At 41.7% G+C, this 22,407-nt stretch overlaps 1 protein-coding gene across 3 annotated transcripts in view; it reads right to left on the bottom strand.

The window, feature by feature from the left end:
- Positions 1-22,407, bottom strand: part of HSPA12A (heat shock protein family A (Hsp70) member 12A) — a 109,046-nt gene that overhangs the window by 60,421 nt on the left and 26,218 nt on the right. Inside the window, exon 1 of one of the 3 annotated variants that reach the window (XM_075504470.1) lies at positions 1,028-1,331. The exons of 1 other annotated variant lie outside the window; for it this stretch is intronic. In XM_075504470.1, coding sequence (XP_075360585.1) covers positions 1,028-1,055 — 28 coding nt within the window. In that variant the 5' untranslated portion in view covers positions 1,056-1,331. Of the gene's footprint in view, positions 1-1,027; positions 1,332-22,407 lie in introns of those variants that run through there. One more of the 3 variants, XM_075504471.1, reaches the window with a different exon arrangement.

The following is a 22,407-nucleotide window of genomic DNA, read 5'->3' as shown; positions in this document are numbered from 1 at the left end:
CACAAACGGACCAAAACCACAGAATCCTTGTTTCAGGCAAAACACGACTCAGATCGTCTCAGCTCACGTGTCAAGTTTGCAAAGTCTGAGACCCGCCGAGCCGTTAACGTGGTAAAACGGAACCGCTCGGGTTTTATCCCACCCCTACACCTCCCCGGAGCTCTCCGGTCCCCGAGCCTGCGCCAGGACGCCAAGGCTCTCATCCCAGACAGCGCTGTCTCTCCCACCGAGCTGCCAGGTCTTCCTCTTCCAGCGCATCAGGCTACTTGCTAAAAAGCGTGCCTTCCTTTATTTCAGCAGCAGCCCCTGCTTTCCAGCCCAAGCCCTCCCCCTCCTCTCCCGGGCCGTTGCTGGGAAGGGGAGACCCCGACCCGCGGGGAGGACGGAGCCACAACGGCCCCCCCGCCGGGCCGCGCCCGCCGCAGAGCACCGGCGCCCGGGCAGGGCGCCCGCCCCCGCCCCGGCCCGGCCCTGCCGCCGCATTGTTTTTCCACCTGGATCCCCTCCCGCTCTGCTGCATCGGCTCCCCCCGGGGACGGCACGTGATGAGCCGCGGCAGCTCCGCAGCAGGCGGGCGGGCGGGCGGCTCCGCGGGGCTGGGCTCCGCAGCGCTGAGCCCCGCAGTGCTGAGCCCCGCGGCGAGCCGCCCCCCGCTGCCGCAGCCGTCCCTGCACGCGGGGACACCCCCCACGCCGCGCCCGCAACCCGCCGGGGAAGCGCGGGGGCCGGCGGCCCTGTCCCACGCCGCGCCGCGCCGCGGCCGCCCTGCGTGCGCGGACACAGCCGGGGCGGCGGGGCCGACGCAGCCGCCGGGACATTGTCTGCCGCCTCCCCGCCCTCCCCTCCTCCGGACGGGGCTCCGGCTCCAGATCATTTCCCCCGATAAGCCGGGGCCCCTGCGCCGGGCCGTGCCGGAGGAGCGCCCGGGCTGCGGCGCGCCCGCCGCCGGCAGCGCTCCTGCATTGCGGCGGGGGCCCGGCGGGAGCGGGGCCGCGCTCGGCCGCGAAGCGCGGCCGCTCCCCCTTACCTGCAGCACCGCTCTCCGTCTCCGACATGGCCCGGCCGCCCGCCGCCGCCCCGCGGCTCTCTGCCCGCCGCGCCGCGCTCACTGCACACGCCGAGGCATGGGCCGGCGGCGGAGCTGCGCTGCCCACCCCGGGGGAGGCTCCGCTCCTTCCTCTCGTCCCCACCCCGCTGCGCCTTCCTGCAGACGGTGCAGAGAGCCAAAGGGAAGCCTCCGCGCTTGACCCGGCGCTGACAGGCTTCCCGCGCAGGCTGCGGGGTGCGCAGCCCCTCCCCGCCCGCTCCCCGCAGCCGCACAAGGGACCCGGGGCTGCGGCTGCCGCCCGGAGGCGGTGGGGCGCTCGGCGGGGGGGCCCAGCCCCAGATGCGGACTTCACGGCTACTGAAGCAGAAAAACCCTCACGGTGATAGCTATAAAAAGAGCACCCCCTCCATGGCCGAAAGTGACACCCTGCCTCATCCGCGTGCGCTAGGAAAGGGGCTCTGGCGTCCTGCTGGAGACGGGGCGATGGTGTTTGCAAAGGTTGTCAGGGCGGTGTAGGTACAGGTAACCCGAACAGTCAGAAATCATTAGCAGGTCCTCCAAAATCATGAATTACGGGGTAACTTTTACAGCATGGGATTCTTTTTACTTGCCTTTGGAGTGAACTCTCCCGTGTGGTCCTGCAGTGCCACCAGGGCCAGAATCTCTTTTTTCCAGGGATTTTTAGCTAATTAACTTGTCTCCAGGACCTGGGAGAGAGACACCCCTATTGTCACTTGATCCATGATTAAGTTTTAAGAGTTTTCCAAACCGAGTAAGAAGCCATTACAAATTTGAGAAGAAAAATAAGGCTGGTATCCTCCCATCAACAATCCTGGAGCCAGCGAAAATGTTTCCCTGTTTTCCTCCCATGCTTCATGGTCTAATTCTCCTTTACTTTCCGGCCTCGGTGGCCATTCACATTTTGAAAGGACTGCCAGCAACTCACATGGAATAAATACAGGCATTAACTCCAAGCCCAGCCTCAGTTCCTTGCTGACTGCTAGGCTCAGGAGGTCACTGACATTCATCACAATGTAAAATCCACCCAAAGTTTCTCCTGAGTCCTGTCACCAAAGCTGTCGCTCACACAAGGCAGGATCCCTGTGAAACCCCCCCCAAGGACTAGGGACTTTTGAAGCAACACCCCAGACATTGCAGGTGCTTACTCAGCACCTCCCTCTATTTGTTCCCTGATTTTCTCTTCTCACAGCATTAGCTCTGTTCCCTGTAACTTTTACTGCCTCTGAGGACAGAAGGTGTGGCACAAAAGTTAAAATTAAAGCAGTAAACTGCTTCACATCTACACACCTGACTCATCTCGAAGGCCTTCACCAAGCCTGTACACACTAAAAAGACAACCTCTTCCTGAAATCCACTGTCTTCTCCAGCGAAAAAGCTGAACTCAGCTCTCCACCTCCCAAAATCAGCTGCACAAAGGGATTTTCTAAACTGTTAAAGAGAAGAGAGGGAAGGAGCACGCAGGGACGGTGGAAGAGCAGCTCACTCCACCGTTCACATCAGCTGTAAGCTTGTATTCTTGCGGACACTCAGTAACATGGGGATCACTCGCGCAATCTGCCAAAACCCGTGGACAGTGTGCATTGAGACAGCGTGCACCGGGATTGCCGCTGCCTGTTCTTCCCTCCGCTTCACACCAGGCAACAAAGGGGAACATCTGGGCAGTAGTCGGCTTTAATTACCTATTTAGAGTCAGGCTGAATATTTATGCTGTCATTAAACAGCCTCGGAAATAAGAAACCAAACAACTCTAATACTTGGTTTCCTGACAAGAGACTTAAATAGCAGAAACTTTTGCTTCAAATTAAATGCACTTCAATAGCAATTAATCGTAGGCTTTAAAATGTATTGAGATAGTTAACAAAGGCAGAGGGAAAAGAAAAGAAACAACCAAGGAACACATAAACACATAGCCAAATCATATACTTTCAGGAAAAAATATTGTATGCAGGCTAATTTTCCATGGTCCCTCAAGCAACAAGACAACACACATAAAACCAGCATTTGCTGGGTACAGACATCTTTCCGAATGTCAAGGCAGCGACTACATTATTCAATATCAAGCCAGGTTGCCTAAGTTACACACTCAGCTGTAGGTGTTTTGAATAATGCAGGAGAATATTCGAATGCATGTGACTGCTAGTTTCAGAAATAAGATCCTTTTCCAGAGAGCTTAGTATCTCCTTTTAAAATCTCATGAGAGGAACCAAGTAAAAAAAATGTAAAGTAAAATTAGTAGAATTACTAATAAAATAAATAGAATTATTTACTTTACCAAGTAAATAGTAAATACTTTGTAAATACTTGTAAATACCAAGTAAATACTTGGTAAATACTTTACCAAGTATTTACCAAGTAAAATTAGATTTTCAATCTGAAATATAAAATTAAGAACTAAGGTCCCTTAAATTTTCTTTTGTTTCAGATAGATCAAAATTAATTATATAGATAAAAATAAATTATAGAAAAATAAAATAATGCATTATTTTTCCCTTGCCATCTCTCTCCCTTGGAAACAAACAAAAAGTACCTTTCATAAGGAAGAAAAAAACTTTTTGAAAAGGTCACCATATTAAATGAGCCTGCTCTGGGGCTGAAGAGACTTCATTTTTGCTACTTATTCCATAGGAAGTTTGTCATTTTTATGGTCATTTTGACAGGTTGTTTGGAATCTGTGGTTTTAATGGTTTATTTTTTTATAAGCATGACAGGAAATGAGTCTAAATATAATGATTAAAATGTAAAAATACTGTGGACGGATAGATTTTGAAAAGGACGGCACAAGTCAAGTCATCTACATTCTCTGAACACCTGTTCTTACGAACACCTAGGTGAGCTAATTAGCTTGTCCCTTACACAAGATTCAATTTTAGTGTGGGTCTGGAAAGAATTTTTTTCCTTCTCAGTGAACTAACATCATCTGACTTAGTACATTGCAAGGGAGTAGTAGCAGAAAGGAAGAACCTTTTTTGACTCTGAAACATCACAGTGTTACTCCGTCAGACAACCAAGGCACCCATCAGTGTTAAATTCAAACACCAAACCCAGTAGTTGTTACGGTATTACTCTGACTGTGTGGAGAAGCATGATTTCTGCAGCAGCTTGGGGCAGACGTCTGCTTTAAGTTCCCTCTCAAGCATCTACTTAGGACTAAACACCTCTCAAGCACAATCAAGAACAGTGACTTAATATACTGTGTTTCGCAAGTGCAGAGCACTTCTTATCCTAGGTGATCCCCAGAAAGCTGCAGCCTCAAACCATTCAGTTCATCACCCAAAGGGTTCAGATACACTGGCATAAACTGACAGTACAAGAATAATAGCTGTCTAACCTAGCTCTGATTTTAGCAGAGCTACCACATATATGCTATCCATTAGCATCAATCAAAATTTCATGAGAAAATTGAAGATCACCACAGTGCCCTTTCAGGACCACATTCACATGTTGTGAGAGCTACACAAAACTGTGGCTAGTCAGTGAAAAGAGCTATGTGCTTCTCACACACAATTATGAGGGTCTAAGTGAGGCTCTGAAGGGGTAGCACTGAGAATCAGTGAGCTGTAAACACTAGGCACAGAGATCTGGAAGGAATATAGGCATTTGAATATTGCTTTCAATGCACCTGACAGCAAGATGTACAGACATTATTACAGACACAGAGATCAGTGTGCCACTGAAGCCCAACACCCAGCCCAATACTGGTACCAGGGAGAGTTGTATCTTTAAAAACCACATCACATTTAAAACAGAAAAAGAGAAAGCAGGTAAGCATGCCTTGCATCTTGGCAGCTCAGGAATCCCTCGTCAAGCACTATGTCCACCTGCTCAATTAAAATTCCTAGGGTAATGGTTTCATACGTCAAAGTTTCCTCTTATGTAATTTCTGGAGCATCATTAAACATATAGTACCTGATTTTTGTTTGCCACCTGCATAACTGTTATTGCAGTCTCCTCCTTCATTCCAGCTGTATAGTTTTTCAGCCTACAGCACTTTAACCTCTCCAGTTCTGCTTATTGGTTCATGTACTAAAAACTTAGACATTATTTTTGTTACAGAGTCAACTGGCAATCTGTTTCCCTAGATGCAGTTTTTATCTTCGCCTTTCCTAAAAACAGCCTTTTATATTAATGCTCAAGAAATCTCTGTAAAGACAAGAAGAATGAAAAACTATTCATCGCTGTCACAGCCTTTCAATAAAGAAGCTTATTGAGCACGTAAGAATACGAAGGGTATCTTCAAAAGGAACAGATTATATAGTTTTCACCTGTCTTTTGTATATTTCTCATTCCCGGTATCCCGGCATCTGTTGGAAGTGCCTCACTCTGGGAACAGAGCCTGCATAGAATTCTCCAGCATTTCACAGCAGGATGTTTTTTTCAGCAAATCTGCTAGGCTGTAGACACTGAAAGTGTGGTTCTGGTACTCACAATCTCTGGCAACACACTTACTCATTTGGAGAGTACTTTCAAATGCAGAAATGGCAGCCCTCACCACTGCTTACACCATTTGGGTTTTTTCACTTTTTTACAAACTATACTATGTAGATATGTTGAACACTGAACAGTGTGTCCAGTGGTCCCATCATAGTAATGTTGAGCAGTCTTCTCGTGGATCCCAATGGACTGTGCTAGCTGCTGTGTGCACAGAACTAAAAGATGGATTCAGTCCCAAAAAGTGTCCACTCATACTGTATGTCCTGAACGCCTTTTTTCCTTAAATTCATTGCCCTTCCTTTACCCTGGATGTATTAAAAACAAAACAAAACCAAAAACCCCAAACCCAAAACAAAAAAAAACCCAGAAGAAACAGATTTATTATATAACTTAATGAGATCATACCAGCATCTGAGTATTACTCTCCAAATATGCACCCATCTATATACAGTAAAAAATGCTATTCTGTCAAGGCATTTTTAAAATATCAACCAGATTGTGCATCCATAGTGGCTTGTTTTACCACACATTTCTTATCGCTCCAAAAGAAAAAAAGCTGCATATGCATCAAACAATAAACGTAGTTTTGTTACATGGTTCCTGTGAACGTACATCCTGCTTAACTAAGTGATGAGCATGTTGGCTCCCACTGAAGCCAATAAAAATGGCAGATGGTTCAGCCACCTCTAAAACCAAGGAACTACAGTTGGGCAGGACAAAATTCTGCCTACCTTATTTCTTAATGACCTCTGTTTCAGAGAATACATTGTACCCCCCAGGTGGCATGTTTAGGTATTATTGTTCATACCCTTGCTTTGCAGACTGCTTCACTGAATTAAACAGCATTACCAAAATTGCAATGTTATTTGCAGTGGAAGTAATAATTCTGTCCCTTAAAAATATCCTGTACCAGCCTGAGCATACTGAATTTGACAATGTAAAGGGGAAAGGACTCAGAAAATTATCAGACTCAACAAGTGACATAGGAGTACATTCTCTCATTGTGCACCTGTGATACATAAAAATGTCATCATAGAAATGCATAGAACGTATGACAGTTACCAGGCTCCTACCTAACTGCTTTCTGAAGCTTCCTCTGGTCCAGTTAAATACTAGAAAGAAAAGACAGCATGCTGAAAGATAAGCAACACATAATTGGCATGATACTCAAAATAAATTGCATCCAAGGGGAAAACCTGAAACCAAAATTATATGCAGTTTCCACAGATTGATTACTCATAGGAAACAGACATTTAGGTTTCATGTAGGTACATGTCAGCTTAAGTTTGTTTTTTTTTAACAAGACGTTTGAGAAACTGTGTGGAGAATATACAAATGTAATAAAAATGTCAACCTAGATCCTCTAGATGAGTACGGAATGAATTGGAAGAGTGGGCACTATAATGTACATTAGATTTCATCCATCTCACCCTGTATCTAGGAGGCAGAAGTGGTCACACTGAGACACACACATGTACAGAGGAATAAAAGAAGTTTAAAGGCCAACTGAAGAAATGCAGGCTAGCAAAGTCATAGAGTAAATGAGAGAAATAACATGATCAGTTTTACAAGAAACTACTTGCAGCATACAGAGGAATTGATAGCTCCACCTGAACAAACTGATTACTTACTGGTGTAAATCCTACTGAATTCCGCTGACCTCCAACTTCCATCCAACACAGAACCACGCAGCAGGACTGGGACATTTTAGATTTTGAAGGGAAATGAAAAATAACCAAAAGTCCTCTGACACTCTTAAGAAGTGCCTGGTGAATACTGAAAATGTTTTTAACATTATAAACATATTTTGATAGGTTTTACAACCTTTAACATTTTGTGTATATGAACATTACATGATTTGATTTTTACTTGTAAGAATATTATCCAAAAAGAAAAGGCTAAACTGTTGTAAAAGATGTTTTACGATATGCCTTAGAAATGCTCATGAAACATAAATCTGCAAATATAAGCGATGTTGGATTTTTTTCAGAGCATAACTTTTTTTAAAAAGAATATTTGATATAAAATTATATTTAGAACATCAAATGGTACCATTTATTCAATCATGGGTAGACGAAGCATATTAAATCACACAGATGAAGGAAAAAATAGAAATACTCCTAGACCTAGTAGGAGTAGATATTTTAGCATGAATCCACTGGTTGAAATATGTTTTTACAAAACATTTAAGAAAATTCCAGTAACTAACACATTTGTAAAAATTAAAAGGCTAAATCATCAGTCAATCACCACTATGAGTCATTTATTTACTTTTGGTTAAAATGTCTGAAATGAATGGTGTCTTGAGCGTCACCAACATTTTCTCAAAATCCTGATGTGCCACTCCCTCTCTGTATGTTCTTTGTTAACTACCACATACTTCTATTTTTGGAATCTTTAATGAGGGCACACACATATAAATGGAAGCACATAACATCCCAAATGAACAGAGTGAGGTTTTCCGCTCAATATCTAATTTATCTCACCACAGGTTACATGAGACCTCTGATCGGCTTTTTTCTCCCTAATCACTAAAGGGATGCCAATTCCATAAGATTATAGCACTCTATCACTTGCTGTAAAATCTTTCTGAAGAAAGACATCAATACCAGTTTTTGACGATTTCTAAACATGGAGTCTAGTATGCTAAAATAAAGACTATGAATCAGTAAGTCATATTATTCCTGCAAAGGTGAGGAATTACCAGGAGCAGTAGCAAGTAATTAAAAAGTCAAGTTATATAATAAGTAACAATCCAACAGTCATCTAACAAAGACATGACTATTTTAAAGAAAAGTAGTTCATCTTATACAAGATTAGCATCACTGAAATATGTAATATATTTAGCTTCTATAAATGAATACTGAATTAGTTACAACAGCTACATAAAAAACAGAAGCAAAAATAAGCTATTTCCTGTATTTACACAAATGTAAACAAGAATACAGTTTGTCCCTGACTTCAGAATTCAATAACAGATAAAGAAAAAAAATAAAAAGGAGATGGCAGAGCTCTATTGAGTTAAAACATAACTGAAATCAGAAACTATGATTCAAATCTTGTGTTGATGAAGCATAAACCTGTGAGCTGGAGAAGTCCATTACTTGTCCATTCTCATTTAAATACAACAAACTGCACCAAAATCTTTAAACTGGCACATACAATGCAAGAAACATCCTTCCTGTTATTAAATCTGGTGGATTTGCTGGTGGTATTTTCAATAATGATTTATTTGCCAGCAGAAAAGAATATTGTTGACATCCCTTTCAGTGTTTAGTCTAAATTATTACTAAGCTGCTCAAATCCGGTAATTCAATAAACCAATAATCTGTTCAGGAGAAAAACTAGTACTCCTTTAAATGTTGCCACTTTCTTAAACTTAACTACTATAAAGATGATGCTTTAATCCCTTGAAGAAACATAATGAAATCGGTTGGTATTGGGACTGGCGCTCTTTAACATCTTTGTCAGCGACATGGACAGTGGGATTGAGTCCACCCTCAGCAAGTTTGCCGACAACGCCAAGCTGTGTGGTGCAGTCGACACACTGGAGGGAAGGGATGCCATCCAGAGGGACCTTGACAGGCTTGAGAGGTGGGCCCATGTGAACCTCATGAAGTTCAACAAGGCCAAGTGCAAGGTCCTGCACACGGGTTGGGGCAATCCCAAGCACAAATACAGGCTGGGCGGAGAATGGATTAAGAGCAGCCCTGAGAAGGACTTTGGGGTGTTGCTTGATGAGAAGCTCAACATGAGCCGGCAATGTGCGCTCACAGCCCAGAAAGCCAACTGTATCCTGGGCTGCATCAAAAGAAGCATGACCGGCAGGTTGAGGGAGGTGATTCTCCCCCTCTACTCCGCTCTCATGAGGCCCCACCTGGAGTACTGCATCCCGCTCTGGGGCCCCCAACATAAGAAGGACATGGACCTGTTGGAACAAGTCCAGAGGAGGTCCACAAAGATGATCCGGGGGCTGGAGCACCTCTCCTATGAAGACAGGCTGAGAGAGTTGGGGTTGTTCAGCCTGGAGAAGAGAAGGCTCCAAGGAGACCTTCTAGCAGCCTTCCAGTACCTGAAGGGGGCCTAGAGGAAAGCTGGAGAGGGACTTTTTACAGGGCAGGTAGTGATAGGACAAGGGGTAATGGCTTTAAACTGAAAGAGGGTAGATTTAGATTAGACATAAGAAAGAAATTCTTCACTGTGAGGATGGTGAGGCACTGGAACAGGTTGCCCAGAGAAGTTGTGGATACCCCATCCCTGGAAGTGGCCAGGTTGGATGGGGCTTTGAGCAACCTGGACTAGTGGAAGGTGTCCCTGCCCATGGCAGGGGGGTTGGAACTAGATGATCTTTAAGGTCCCTTCCAACACAAATCATTCTATGATTCTATGATTCTATGATATTAATTTGCTTTTTCATTGACAAAAGAATCACATAACATTGACCCCAGTAGTTGCCATGAAAGATCTGGTTTTTATTTCTTGGTGAATATTACCATTTAGAAAAAGACACAGCTGGTTATTTTAGTATACTGCACATGCCTGTGTATCTTATAAAACCAGGATTTTCACTGACCACGAAAATATTTCATGCCTTTTTGTACTTAAGACATGATGGCAAACTCTGGTTGCAGCTTCTTTCAGCTGGATCCAAAGTCTATTCAAATCAATGGAAAATCTCCCATTGCTTTCAACAATTTTAAATCAGGTGCCGAAACACTGAGGTTAGGTGATAGCTGCCTTGGTGTCCGGGAACTGTATAATAGAGGATGTAACATATGCCAATGTTTCTAATACAGTTATTCTTTAGCTAGCACTTCATTAACCTGTGCTTTTACACAGAAACTGATTGTCTACATCACCAGAATGACTGTCACAGAATTTGGATTCAGATGTTTTAAGAAGTCTGGTACACAATAGGAGTTTGGATTTTTATTTTTTTAAAAAAAGGACAGAACATGCTGAAAAGGAGACTAGATTGCTTTCAGGATCTTGCAACACCAGCAGATCTCAGCAAGGACGTTTGGAAACCCAAATAGAGCAAATGCACTAAGATTAATGTGTCCACACCTCAGGTGATCTTTGTTCACACAAGGTCTCCTGGCTTTGAAACATAGGGCAGTGAAAGTAAATGTAGGTACTTCTTTAAAATCAGTTCTGCAGAAAATGTGTGTCATATGGGCAGGGTGCAAGCACAATAAAAAAAGCCATCACCACAGGAAACTGCATTTGGTTTGTTCAGAGTGGCAGCATAACATTTCATATGGAAAGAAGTGCTTGACACTGTTTATAAACAGTGAAATATGTGTAAAAATACTGTTCAAATCCATTTGACATCTCTCTTCCAAAGGACTATATTTTTGGCTGAGTCCGTATTTTCAATCCTTTGCCTTAAGCGTCATACGACTGCTCTGTTATTTAGAAAGTAGTGACCTTCTTTTACTAATATAAAGAATGGGCAATTTTAAATTTGAATGTACAAAACTACTGCCATTAAAGTATAATTTAATGCAGTGCTCAATGCAGGAGCAGTTCTCCTCCTTGAAAAGCCTTCTTCCAAAGAAATGGAAAAGAAACAGTCAGAGACGACAAGCCTATATCAAATCAAATGGTTCACTAACATAGTTCAGGTACTAGCATAGTAGGTCTTCAGATTGCATGTCTTAAATAAAAACAGGTAGTAAACAAAAATAAATATGAAGGTACTGCTCAAGAAACAGAAGGAGCACATGGTGAGGAATTTACAGTGAGGAGTGACTGCCGAGAGAAGAATAAGCACGGGGAGATAAGAATACTATTTTCTAAAACAAGGTCATTGCAGAAAAGGTTTCAGATTCCAGTTTATGTTTATAGCCTTTGGTGTCAAGCTGTCCAAGAACAGATCCAGAAAGGCTGACTTTGTAAAAGTAAATTTTCTCTGTCATCCTTTTTCTCACCCGAGGTGCTACCTGTCAAGGCTTATAAACTTCACTGTAGATAGATTATGTTAATAAGACATGAAATACTGTATATAGCTAGAGGGAGAATGAAGTGCTTGTATCAAATACATCTTCCTGTTCACCAATGCAAGATCTGAGGGGCACCTTCTATAGATAAATGGGTTGGAATGACATTAATTTAAAACGGTATTCCCAGTCATAAATGGACCACGCAGACAATGGACATGTAAGCAATCCAAACGTTGCCATGAATAACTATTTGTGGTCACTCTTCCTTCTTCAAACTTTTCAATGCATGATATTTAATCAATACCAAAGCAGCACACTTAACTCTCATCATCTCAATTTTGCACTTGAGGTAACTCAAACAAGAGGTTTTAAAGTCCGTTTTTCACAGGCATCCATAACTCATTTTCCATAGCACTGCATGGGTATTGTGAGGGCTCAGTACCCCTCAAGACTTAAGGCAAGGAAAACAATAGTTCAGAAGTGCTAATTCTGAATGGTTAATTTTAGATTTTCAAAGAGTCTAACTTACTGCTGCTTTCTCTGAGATGCAGCTGTTCAACGTCAGAAGGAACAAATCTCCAGCATTTAGAGCACTCAGAGATAGCTAGATGCCTATCTTGATTTTCAGATTCACAGAGGCACCTAATCCTCAGTGAAAATCACAGGAGGTGATTGTAAAATTGCTTTTCAAAGCCAGCTGGAAAGCTATCTCTATTTCTAGGTCCTTTGACAATCTTACTGGCACAAGTATTTTCCCCTGTAATAGATGTTTCTGTGTATCCACGTGTTTGCAAGATTTTATACTCTGTTTGCAATTACGAGGATTTTTGCTGGAAAGAAAATTAGGTTTGCCTTGAGGTAGTTCTCTTAAAACTGTGTCTTCCTACAGGTATTTGAAATTTCAAGGACTTTGAATGACTGGATACATACAGTTATCACAGACAAAGAAGGGAAGCAGTTGTACTTATACGTGAAATCTTCTTGTGTGTTATGCATGAACAAGTTTTACGTGGATACATACCATAATTTCCTCTTGATGTGGTACAGTTTATAGACAAAAATACAATTTTAGATCAGTAATTACAATCATAGTTCCTTTCAATTCACTGCTAAATCTCCTCGTTATAGGCTCTTCTGTTTGTAATGCTTCTGTATTTGGCTGGCCCGTTGCAACTGGTACAGCTGCACAGGGGCACTAGATAAGTGTTATGGACTGGTCTCTTTCTAGGCCCTTGTTCAACAGTTAGGGACCACTGCTTCCCCAAAGTCCTACTGTAGCATATTTCTAAGCCTGTAGGTACCTGAGTTACTACCAACTGGCAGATGCTGATATTCTTTCACAGCTGATAAGCTGCCTGCAGTTTCAGCTCCAGCTGAAGCCTCAGGATCTGAAGCAGGATTTTTAAAGTATAACTTTCCATGTTTTCACGGCTAGTGCTTTCTGATCATTTCAGATGCTTTGAGCCAAAGCTATGAGCCTAAGCCAAAAGGTGACTAGCTGTCCAGATGTATATAGTGCAAGAGAGAGAGGTGCCTGTCTTTCTCTGCTTTCAAACAAACAGGTGTTCTGGTGCTCTCCTAACAAGGAGACTTGAACTTTCTCTTGCAGTCAAGATACAGAGGTTCAGGATCTTTCCAAATCATACTCAGGAGATATCAGCATTCTGCAGGCATATCTACCACTTTCTTCATGTCTCTTTTTCACATGCTCATGGTGATGATTTAGACATGCTTCTAGCTCCAGAAGAAATTACATGTTTAGGAATCCCAAAGGAAGTGCCTGCTTGCTCAAAGACCATCTAAATCCCATCACAGTTCTTGATGTTCCTGTCTTGGCTAGTAAGATTTTCTCTTCACACAGCTGACACACATCTGTGGGGCCGCTCTGGGTTACCCAGCTCTTCCCTATAAATTGCTTGAGGGAATCCTGGAGCTGAGAACTCGATTTAGCTACAAGGCTCATTGGAGACAGGCAGTGCCAGGCACTGAAGTGTTCAAATACCTTTAAAGGTCTAGGCCTGAGACAGCTGGATTTCTTTTTATCACAGCAAGAGGTCTTTTAAATACCTTCATGAAAGTAATGTCATTTGTCACAAAAGAGGAAAACAATAAGCCTGGAAAGCATTTAAAATCTTAAATCTTTAAGGGAAAGATCTCCTAAATTCTCTCTAAAATACAAAGTCTATTAAGAATTCAGAAGAGTTTGTTAGTGGCCATGTGAGACACCCACCTTGAATCTGGAAATAGAGGGATGCAATAGTATGAATCCATTGAGGGACGCATACCTGCCTAGTAACTTTGTTTTCAGGTAAACTGCTTGCCATGCTGCTCGGTTCTGCGGTGTAACATAATCTGAAATACACACCACAGTACTGCACAGATGCCACATTTAATTTATATGCCTAAATTAAATAGACTTATGATGCAAAGCTGAAGCCAAATGTGGACTTATGTTTAAAAGTAACCAAGGGGGACCTAAGGCATGTACTTTTGCAGTACAAGACAAAAAAGGTTGGTCACAACTTCATATTTGTTTGCCTGACAGCCATCCCCACAAACCAGCAGGCATGCCACTCCCACAAACCTACAAACCTACAAAACCCCGCTAAAAAGGCCAAAATTAAATTATTTGCAGAATTTCCCCAGTAGAGGTTCCTCGCTCCTCCCTACTGAAATCAATCATTTCTGCAGGAAAATCTATGAGAACAGAAAAATATTATGCTCTAATCAAAGCTCAAAAGGTGCGAAAGATGCAAGCTAAACACATGTCCATTGGGTCAAGGTTCCCTAACTCCTTGTATCCAACTCCCTCAAGGTTTAAAGTAGGGAAGAGAGGAAGGGTGAGGCTATAAGCCAGTACTCTTGCCATTACATCAACTTCTGCAGTTAGAAGTCATCCAGACATGATTTTAAAATTATGCTGGATCTAAACTGTTCAGGACTTTGAACACTTGAATCATTCTCTTTAAATAAGGCAGCAACCACTTTCCACAGCAGCCAAAGTTTCCAATGATTGCAGTGTATTACTCAAGATACCATGCACTACGCTAATCTACTCAAGAGGTGACGGAGGCACAGAAAACTGTGTAAGGCCAGCGTCTGAAAGGAAAGGTTGCAGACTCTTGGGCAAACACAGATGATAAAAGCATTCCTGGCGGTTGTTGCTATCTAAGCATTTATGCTTAAAAGCTACGCCAAGGACATCTTCAAACTGGCACAATATCATCTTCAGAAACTCCACTCTCGTTATCTATTTTGTTTGTGCAGTGCTTGTTTTGTCCCTCAACAACCTTGCATGACCCTCTTTAAAGCCAATGGAAGTTAAACACACTCAGGCAAGAACAAAATGAAAATCAACTCCTTACAAAGCAACCGTACACAGTCTTTAAGTTGACAGACAAACCTGAACCCAGTAACATTTTTGGATAAATATCACTTTGATTTGCCCCTTCAGGCCCAAACACATACCATAGACCCAAGTAGGAACCAAAACCACAATTGCCAACATGTTGGCGATGAACTGGACACATCTTAAAAACAGAAGCAAAACCACACACAAACCCCAAATACAAGATCAACAAAAATCTAAAATAAAAGCTAAACCCATCCGAGAGAACATAAGTCTGTGATAGTGCCCCTACATTTCACAAAAGCAACAAAAGATGCCGCACCACTCAGACCAAACCCTGTTTGTCTCAAGGCCTATATTTTACAATAAATTTGTATCCTTAGCTTGCCCTTTTCTTCTTAGGCATAAATGAAGTAGCCTGGAGGCTTCATTCAGTGCTCTCTACAAAACCTGTAAGTGCTCAGTCACTGACAAAATATTCATACCTTTTCAGCATTGTTCTCGCTGTACCTGCTTTTTGAGCATCTCCATGCATGGCATACAATGTACAAAAAAAAATGTTATGACAGGAGCTCTAGAAACACACAGCCAGTGCTTACTGCATAGCTAATGACGTGTCCCACCTGATTAATTTGTGCCCCTTGACGTGACCTTTTTCTTCAGCCAAGTTAATATGCAAGCTTAACTTTGCGGAGGAAATCAATCAAGTTCTGCTTACAATTCCAATGCTGTAAATCTGTAGCAAGCTCATTGTGCTATTCCCAATGTTACAGAAACACAAAGACAGTATTTTAGACCAACAGCACTGTGAAAAGTGATACATATCTAAAATCAGACACTAGTAATGCAGAAAGATTACATTTTAGATTAGCAACAATGTCCCAACATTGCACAAGGAAAACAAATGCAAGGCAGCTTCAGGAGGAATAATTTGAATATCCTGTAAACACCGCTAAATTCTAAATCAATCCCAACAAAAAAGCTCCCTGTCATTGGTGAATACACCATTCAGCAGCTATCAAGAAATGAGCAAAAGTTTAAGAAGTACAGAGGAACAGAATTATAAAATTATATCTCAGATACAAAGCTATGTTAAACATGATGCTCTCACCTGGAATACTGTATTCGGTTCATACTGTCATGTAAGGTGTATAAGAACCAAGTAGGGCTCAAGTGCATTATAAGAGTAATTTAGAGACATTTTTTCCATATCACAAGAAATTGTTAAGATTGGGATTGGACACAGAGGACAGACAACTGTAGGACAAAGCTCTGTTGACACACAACTCTGCCTGATTAGACTCACCAGGTACTGTTCAAAGGCAGAAGAGAGAACCTTAATTCCCAACATCTACCAAATGTCTTTAATCAGAAAGAATCCTGAATAGTTAGGAACATGCTATGTAAGCCAAAAAAATAGACGAAAAGACATGCTACAAGACTATCAAACGGTGAGACAGAACATTCCCAAAGAGAAGATGGCTAGTAAACTGCTAAAACAATCATCTGCCCTACAATGCTAGCATATACACCAGAATCACAGTTTGCAGCCACTAACAAGTTAGCACAAGAAGAGGCTCAGGTGTGTAAACAAAATCAAGGATGATACTAGTAACTTCCCTGTTTCTTGAGGATGTCCTAAGTATTTCTGGAAGCACTTTTGTGCAGGCAAGAGACATCTTTACTTAGGCCCAAGCAAATAACAGTGAATTCCCACACTCCGACTAACAGGTCCATTGCAGCAGCTGAACAACTCTTGCAGAAAGCTTTGCAAACAAAAAGCAGCCAGGCATGTAAACCAAAAATATCTGGGATTCAGGGGTAGCAATCTCTCAGACAGGCATCTGCCCTGACATCTTCATTTCTGGATTTTATTGACTAGCTTAAAGTTTTAATTTTAAATTATTTAGCTTTTACTAGCATTTTTCTTCTTTTTTTTTATTTTCAACATTAGGATGTACAACACCTATGTGTTGCAACTGTGTCAGGAGACTGGAATTTGGATTAGCAGTGCAAACGCATCAAAGACGACAGACATAGAAGACGTCATAGAAGGCATAATATGGTTGAAACTTAAGTTGAAGTGCTACCACAAAATATAGAATTGCTACCTTATGACACACTTTTATTACAGTCAATATTTAATCTTGTATATTCTTTCTTGTGCTAAATCATGATTGTTTCCTTTGCTTCTGATAATAATCCAAATCTGAGTCCTAATTACATACTCCAGTAGTTTCTAGTACCTAGAAGAGTAAAAAAAAAAAAAAAAAGACACAGCTGCATCATGTCACTGAAACTATTCACCTTCCCACTTGAAACACTAGGGTTAGCTCAGAAATGCACCAGAAAGGTGTCCACTGCTTTTGCCACCTGCAAACTCTTGCCAGTCAGAGACAGCGAGCAGAGAGTTCTCAAATAACGGTAGAGAATGAATAGTCTCCAGCTCCACATCAGTGGGAAAAATCTGACCTTTCCTAAACCGACCCGGAAGATCCCCTGTGTCTAATATATAAATATGTGCATAAACAAACATCAGTTAAAACCTGCATCAACAGCTCCTTGTTGCCTTTTTGTATAGAAAAGATTTCCAGAAGCATAGGGACAGATGAGCCCCAAATTCTCACATTGTTTTGGAAAATCTCTGTTGAAATATCATTGCTGGAATCCAGAGTCCAATATACCTTGTCCTTACTTTTATCACATTTATGTTTTGCATTTCTTATTATCTATTCCACAGATTCAGTTCGTTGAAAACACTTAATGTCATTTTTTTGCTATGAAACACATTAGCACTGGTGTTTTCTCTGGATGGCTTCTCTAATGGTTTCTTAGCTGCCCTTCTGGTTTATTTTTTAAAAAAGTTTACAGCTTATTCAGAATCATGCTGCCCTCTTGCTGGACCTGCTGTTCTCTTCATGTTCATGTGTTATGTCTTGACCTACATTAAGATGACTTGGAAACTGAGAAACAGGATTAAATCCTTGTCATTAATCTTTGTGACTGTAACAAAGCCTAATGGGAAATTGGAGGGAATTCAGAGAAGAGTGAAAATTATTAAGGTGCTTGTGTAGTACATATTTAATTACTTTCAGAAGGCAGTGGCTAACTACCATGGCTGTGACCAGCGTTACCTAACCTTTGACAAGAATCTGAGGAATATGGGGTCAGACTCACAGTAGTGGGAGATAATTTTTTACTGTTAAAAAAACTGTAGCAGGATGGAAGGATGAAAAGGAAAGTTTATACTAAATACCTGAAAGTATTTTAAAATTGTAAATCTGAAATTCTGAACACATCAGATGGGAAAATTTAGGGAAAAAGAGCAAAAATATTTTGTAAAGGTTTATATGATATTGGCAGAGGGAAGGAAATTACCTCATGAGCTATTGCTCTTCTGTGTTTTTCTAGAACTTTATCAGACTATTCTCTTTTTTTGTGTCAGTGTAAGCCAATTCTCATGAATCTGTGAGTCCTTCTTATGAACAGGAGAAAGTGATCAAGAAGTCAGGAGCTGTTTAGATATAGTCCTAAATCTATTTATCTACAAGGCTCTAAATGACATTCTGTTTTTCAGAACACAAAAGGATCGTACTTTGATTTTTATGGAAGTTTCTTAATTATGTCCCATGTCCTAAACTAGTTTTTGCTGATAAAATAGCCAACAGTGTCCAGAGGGTTCTACAGCTGGAACATTAATCTTTCGACAAAATTTGGTCAGCTGTTGTGGTGTGCAGACAGGGAACCAAGTCCTTTGGAGAAGATGACCTTATGGGCACCAGACACGCTGGAAACATCAAAAAAAGTCCTTTGGGAGTGATATGAGGGAAGGCAGGAATTTAGTATTCTTATTACTAGATGAAAAAAGGGGCCCCAGCCTAATTGCTACTGAATGCAATCACATTACAGTTTTTTGATGCTAGATAACTCCACCAACCAAAACCACTTCTTGGCAGATAACTCCTAAAGGTTGAGGCCAAATGACAATGTTTGAAAATCAAAGGAAATTTACTGTTAAACTCTGCTTGATATAATATGTTCATAAAAGGTCCTAAAATAAGGAGCAAGCATCAAGAGACGTAACAGATAGGCAGGAAATAACTTTCTGGGCTTAGAGAAGAGCTCCATGGCAACCTCTTCTGATGGCTTGAAGTGTCCAGTCTTTCCAGCTGAACAGATCACATACCTTCTTGCCTGTATCACATGGCAGGAGAATGCCATGTGCTGTGACCTTTCTCCTGGCACATTGTAGCTAGTCACGCAACATGTCCACACATCTAGGAAGTTGTGATTTCATTGCACCTGCATAGATCTATAATTGTCCATGGGAACTGAGCCTGCCTGAAGCTGCTCTATGTATTTGCAGAGTTCGGGACAGATGGCAGCAGGGCACTGGTGACACTCCCTGAGCACTTCATGCAACCTGTTTCTGGCTATTAGGTTTCTTAAATATCCCTCAGGCTCCAGCACAGAATTAGCTGTGGCACACATGAATTGTTCCGGCGTGGCAGCTTGCTCCTGAAACCATTTTTTCTGGAAAAGCCTGAGCTTGCCTGTCACACATCTTATGAAATAGTGGGATGTCACCTAGGAAATAACAGCAGATAGAAGTGGGCTGCCACTGTCAACTATTCACCCAGCCTGCAGCCTGTCCCTAAGGCACTCTCAGGAAAAGGCATGGCCCAAGCAGCTCACCAACTTTATGAACTGCTCTGCTGCACAACTGATATCCCACTGGCTGGAAATCAGCAGTCGGTGTTCACTGTAAGATATTGCACATACAGCTAATATTGACTGCACCTGTGCAAGTCCTTCAATTAATGTCTGTGTTCACGTAATTGCCTGTAAAACCATAAAGCTGGGATTTTTCTACAGCTCCTAAAGAAAGCTAGGCTTCAAAACCCAACAGGGTATAAAGCTCAAACATTTTACCCACCTTTGAAAATCTTAGCCAAATGAAACAGCCCTTCTCACCTAGCTGTGTAACAGCTAAGACTCAGCAGGCCTCAAGCTAACAGCTCTCCATTCAGAAGAGGGAAAGGAAGGAGTCCTCATTCTGGAATTTGTTTTGCCCCTAATCTACCAGAACTCAAGTAACTGTCAAACCACACTGTGACACTCCTTCCCTACACACTGGAAGAAAGTTAAATTTCAACAAATGTGAGCTGAGAGGGATGGGCTGTCTCCCATTTAAAACCCTGTCACACTTTTTGCCTACTTTGTTTTGCAATTGTTTTAAAACTATGCTGTAGATTAGGGATAGGAATATTTTAGAACAAATAAATAAACGGGACAGAGCAATTTTGCAGTATCATTCTTTCGCTTTATAGGAACAGCCAGGACCAATGCAGAGGGTGCTTAACTTGGCAGTTAATGACCAAGGCAAAAGGTTACGTACAAAAACTTAGCTTCCAAGAAACACTCAGTTTTGTAGTTATCACTAATTGACAATGAGGAAAGATCAGACTGCAAGCACTCAGACACTCCATTTCTCCTTATCTGTCAGTGAGTTAATTGCTGCCTCTTTCTCCACCTCAAGAGAGGCACCAGCCACTGATGAAACCAGAGTGCCCAAATTTTGAAAGAGTAACACGCATTGACCCAGACTTTTTCAAGTGACCTTTCAAAGGCCATTCTGTGGTGCTTCTTACAAAACACATTAGAATTGTGATATTTCTTTGCTATCCCTAACTATAAGGCTAATTCAGTTCTCACTAAATACAACAGGTTTAATATTGGCTTCGGCAGGAGTGTAAACATGGAGTTATATTTGGCATCCAAAGATGATGTACTGTTCACAAGGTCATGGAGTCTGGAATTAAGAAGAAGCTGTAACTTCTACAAGTTACTCTCATCCTCTAGGATTTATTGGAAAGAAGCTTGTGTTGTTTTTCAAAGAGCTTTTTTGTGGATATATTTAACCAGATCCTTGGAAAAATCTTTCTTGTGCTAAAATTAGGATTCGATGACCCTAAAGACAAAAGGTTTTGTAATATTAGGTAAAAGTATAATCTGCGAAGCTGGTTTTCAGACTAGTTTAGAAGACTCCTCGTCTTTCTCTAACAATACACTGCCATCGTGTGGTTCAGTACATCAACGACAATACTTACTAAGATACACAGATGCAATACTCCTAGGATGTTTTCACGGATCTTTCATAGCTTTAACTTCTATTAGGCTAATAATGTACCAACTTCATGCTTTCAGGGTATGTATTGAAAGTTTCAAAAAAAAAGGAAACAAATAATGTGATTCCCTCTTCAAATTAGAAGAGTTAAAAAATGTTTAATAACATTCAAAATTAACGGTATTTTGTTTGCTTTACTTTAATAGTGCACTGTTTCTAATGCAGACCACTGCCTTCCTTCCATTTTCTTTAATTAATCCAAATGGGGTGAGTTCTTGGAATAACTATATTATTATATATATGTGTGTGTGTGTGTTTATGCACATAACTTTATTGATCTCATGTTCAATTGCTTCTCTGACTTGAGAAAGAGCAAATGGCTTTCTAGTTGTTCCCTCAATCCTTTATCTTCTAATAATAACTTACTGTCTTAACCCTAAGTATTCAGCTGTGGATCCCAATGCGCCAGCCCACTGAAAGCCTCTCAGGAACTTCTGTTGCTTTGCTCAGAGCTCTGGTCTTAGACAGAGCTGCACTAGAAAAGGTAAGCTCTTCAGAATCTTAAATGTAGGGGAAAACAGTGCAAAAGAAACACTTCTTAGTGCATCTACTGATTGATCTTCCCACATACAGAACAGTGAGACCATGCCTCACCTTCTCTACCCTCCTACAGAAAAGAAAAGCATTATTATTACCATGAGCGTAACATTCACATGGGGCCAGTCATTTCCCCTCTTTGAAACACTCATGCAAGGTCCTGGCTAATCCAATGATAAGCAGTTGGCAGAAGAAACTCATTATTTCCTTTTCTTCCCTGGAATCTTGTTTTTAATAGCTAATCCTGCCTTTAAAAAAAATCCATCTGGCTTCATAGTGCTAGGAATTCAATGCTATCCAGGAAAGTCAAGAGTCGTAGGTAGCACTTTACCTAGGATGGTAGAATAGAATAGAATAGAATAGAATAGAATACAATAGAATAGAATAGGACAGGACAGACTATTTCAGTTGGACGGGACCTACAAGGACCATCTAGTCCAACTGCCTGACCACTTCAGGGCTGACCAAAAATTAAAGCATGTTATTAAGGGCATTGTCCAAATGCCTCTTAAACACTGACAGGCTTGGGATATTGACTACTTCTCTAGGGAGCCTGTTCCAGTGTTTGACCACACTTTCACCATAAAGGAACGCTTCCTAATGTCTGGTCTAAACCTCCCATGGTGCAGCTTTGAACCATTCCCACACGTCCTATCACTGGATACCAAGGAGAAGAGATCAGCACCTCCCTCTCCACTTCTCCTCCTCAGGAAGCTGTAGAGAGCAATGAGGTCACTCCTCAGCCTCCTTTTCTCCAAACTAGACAACCCCAAAGTCCTTAGCCACTCCTCATAGGACATTCCTTCCAGCCCTTTCACCAGCTTCGTTGCCCTCCTCTGGACACATTCAAGGACCTTCACATCCTTCTTAAATTGTGGGGCCCAGAACT

The sequence above is a fragment of the Mycteria americana genome, chromosome 6, assembly GCF_035582795.1.
Source record: "Mycteria americana isolate JAX WOST 10 ecotype Jacksonville Zoo and Gardens chromosome 6, USCA_MyAme_1.0, whole genome shotgun sequence".
Classification (NCBI taxonomy): Eukaryota; Metazoa; Chordata; class Aves; order Ciconiiformes; family Ciconiidae; genus Mycteria; species Mycteria americana.
Note: the sequence above shows the minus strand (reverse complement) of the source record. Positions and strands in the feature narration are given on the sequence as shown.